The 2,441-nt window shown below is 42.4% G+C and overlaps 1 protein-coding gene across 1 annotated transcript in view; it reads right to left on the bottom strand.

The window, feature by feature from the left end:
• Positions 1–1,150: 1,150 nt before the first annotated feature.
• The window catches only part of LOC119586082 (oxytocin-neurophysin 1-like), a 3,396-nt gene continuing 2,105 nt past the window's right edge, over positions 1,151–2,441 (bottom strand). Inside the window, exons 3-4 of the mRNA XM_037934782.1 lie at positions 1,874–2,084; positions 1,151–1,695 (exon numbers count right to left, since the gene is read on the bottom strand). Coding sequence (XP_037790710.1) covers positions 1,601–1,695; positions 1,874–2,084 — 306 coding nt within the window. The 3' untranslated portion in view covers positions 1,151–1,600. The remainder of the gene's footprint in view (positions 1,696–1,873; positions 2,085–2,441) is intronic.

The following is a 2,441-nucleotide window of genomic DNA, read 5'->3' as shown; positions in this document are numbered from 1 at the left end:
CAGCTAAATGTACATTACTTAGAGAAGAAACGCTATTAATAATTCCCATCGACTGCTAGACTCAGGTCAAAATTCAATACTGTTTTTGCTTTATAACCTACCAGCATATTTAATACATGGTTTGTAACAGTAAAGTATTTAACACATGACATATCAGCCACCGACCTTTGTCTCGTTTTTTTGGAACACTGTACAGTCTATCGAGTTTGCAATCACTATAGCCTAACGAACCTAATGAAAGTCTATGATATCTAAGTTTTAAAGATGACTGACGTAGTTAATTTAACAAACGTTTTTTTCTCTCTCTCCTTTTAGCTATTCTGTATATGAAACACCATTAGGAAAGCTACTGTTAGACATTAAGAAATGCATTGTCTTTCATATGGATCTACGAATATACTGAAATGGAAAAAAAAAATACTCGGGATGTTTGTCTTCGTTTACACAATGCTGTTTTACCAGTGATTGTTTGCTGTATATAGCATCCTTTTGCCACCAAATGACCTTAAGCATGTCTCTCATCTCATTGTCACCGATCCTCATGTCAAGTTCCTTTTCCTTGTCTCTTAAATGTGGCCCTAAAAGAAGTCCTGAATATAATGTACAGCGCAGATGTTCATTTTGATTTTTTTTTACGTTAGCATCAACCTATATCATATCGTAAATGGATATTGATCTTCAGTCTTTACAGTTGATGGCCATTCCCTTTCTATTTTGACAAAACATATTCTTTGGTATCATTTAATAGCTCTCATCAACGTATAAATTCAATCTGGTAAGTACTTTTGGTGTAAGTCACAAAATCAAAATTGAATCCTAAAAAAACACGGGAAACTTTGATGACGTCACAGTAGGCGGATGACCGATGCTGTTTTCATGTCATACACAGAATCGACTGAGAGTGACTGAGGTGCTAAAGAGCATGTCTGGAGTGGAATCCTTTTAGCATGAAGCCGAAGCCGAAAATAACAGATGATTCAGCAGACTCAGAAGCCAAGGATGTAATAGTTGCATCAGAGAGAAACACAGACAGAAGGATTTGATATATGAATTATAGAAATCAAAGACGAAATGGGAGCAGAGGTCGTCTGTGTCTGGCAACACGTTTCCAGATCCGGGGGGGGATACCGGGCGAAATAACTGACCACGATAGCAAGATAGTTTCATTTATTCAACCATGTAAACACAAATATCTGACGCCGAGATGAGTTTCCCCGAGAGAGCACGACGGAGGAGGGGCATCCAGCCAGCATCGCGGGAGAGCACAGGACCTTCCCTCCCCACACCCCTGCACGGAATTCTATTTCTAACACGCTGAACAACCTTAGAATCTAACACACTAAGTAGCCATGTTTCTGAGCTTCGTCGCTGACATGTATACCTAAGGAAGGATAATATGGTATGATTTATTGACCATCTTCTCGTGGCAGGTGGATTTTATAACAGTGTGTGCTGTAAGGACCGAGTTGGGGGGGGAAATGAATAGATAAAATCTGTCTATGACACGTACGAACAACACTATAAGCAGAGTTCACGCTTTCCGGCACTCTGACGTTGGCAGCCTAGGTTGACCTGATAGCCTGAGGTCAAAGAGGCCAGATCAGATCCACTGGGCGTCGGTTAGAGTGTCCAACAGGGAGTACCGGTGTCTGTCCACGCCCTCGATCACGCAGTTCATGTCGAATTCACACTTCGCTGGAAAATAAAGGAGCATATCACGAAGGCATTTCCATGAATTGTTACGATTTAAAGAGGGATAAAATTGACGACAGCGGTAATGTTCTGACACCTAATAACTAATCCATTGATTATGCACGCTGATGAGGTATGGCCATATGAACTTCCACTGAGAATCTACGACATGAAAAGTTACCTTCGGTGCAGCACACGCCGGAGGAGGCACAGCGCCCTTCACGCTGCCGCCCGCATGCCTTCAGGTCGTCGTTCCTACAGGTCACAGGTACCAGGTTTTCGCTGCGGCACAGGAAGGCCTCGCGGGTCCCCATGTAGCAGCCGATTTCAGGTCCGCAGCATATGTCGGGACCCAAGCAGCGGCCTTGCAGTCCCGGACCGCATTGTGCGCACTGCAGAAGGTGGCGAGGTAGGAGAAAGATGGATTTACATTGCTATTTTTTCCCTGGGCTGCGGGTTCTGCGTAGGTGCTGAGAATGCGTATTGTTTTGTTGAAAAAAAATATCGACAGCTTGGTCGAAACTGTTGTCAAAATAATCGATCAGTGACATTCGCATGCTCTTTTTATGACATATGTCCCACACGATCTATACCTTCCTTGCAGACAGGAGTCAAAGTTATAAGAATTGACTGATATATCTAAAATCATTCAACTAAAAGTAATTACGAAGACAGAAACGTAAACAAGGTTTCCAGCCACTTCCATCCACACATATCCGAAATACTACAGCATACAAATTCACATTTCA

The sequence above is a fragment of the Penaeus monodon genome, chromosome 20, assembly GCF_015228065.2.
Source record: "Penaeus monodon isolate SGIC_2016 chromosome 20, NSTDA_Pmon_1, whole genome shotgun sequence".
In the NCBI taxonomy this organism is placed as follows: domain Eukaryota; kingdom Metazoa; phylum Arthropoda; class Malacostraca; order Decapoda; family Penaeidae; genus Penaeus; species Penaeus monodon.
The sequence above is the reverse complement of the archived record's forward strand: the minus strand, read 5'-3'. Positions and strand labels throughout refer to the sequence as shown.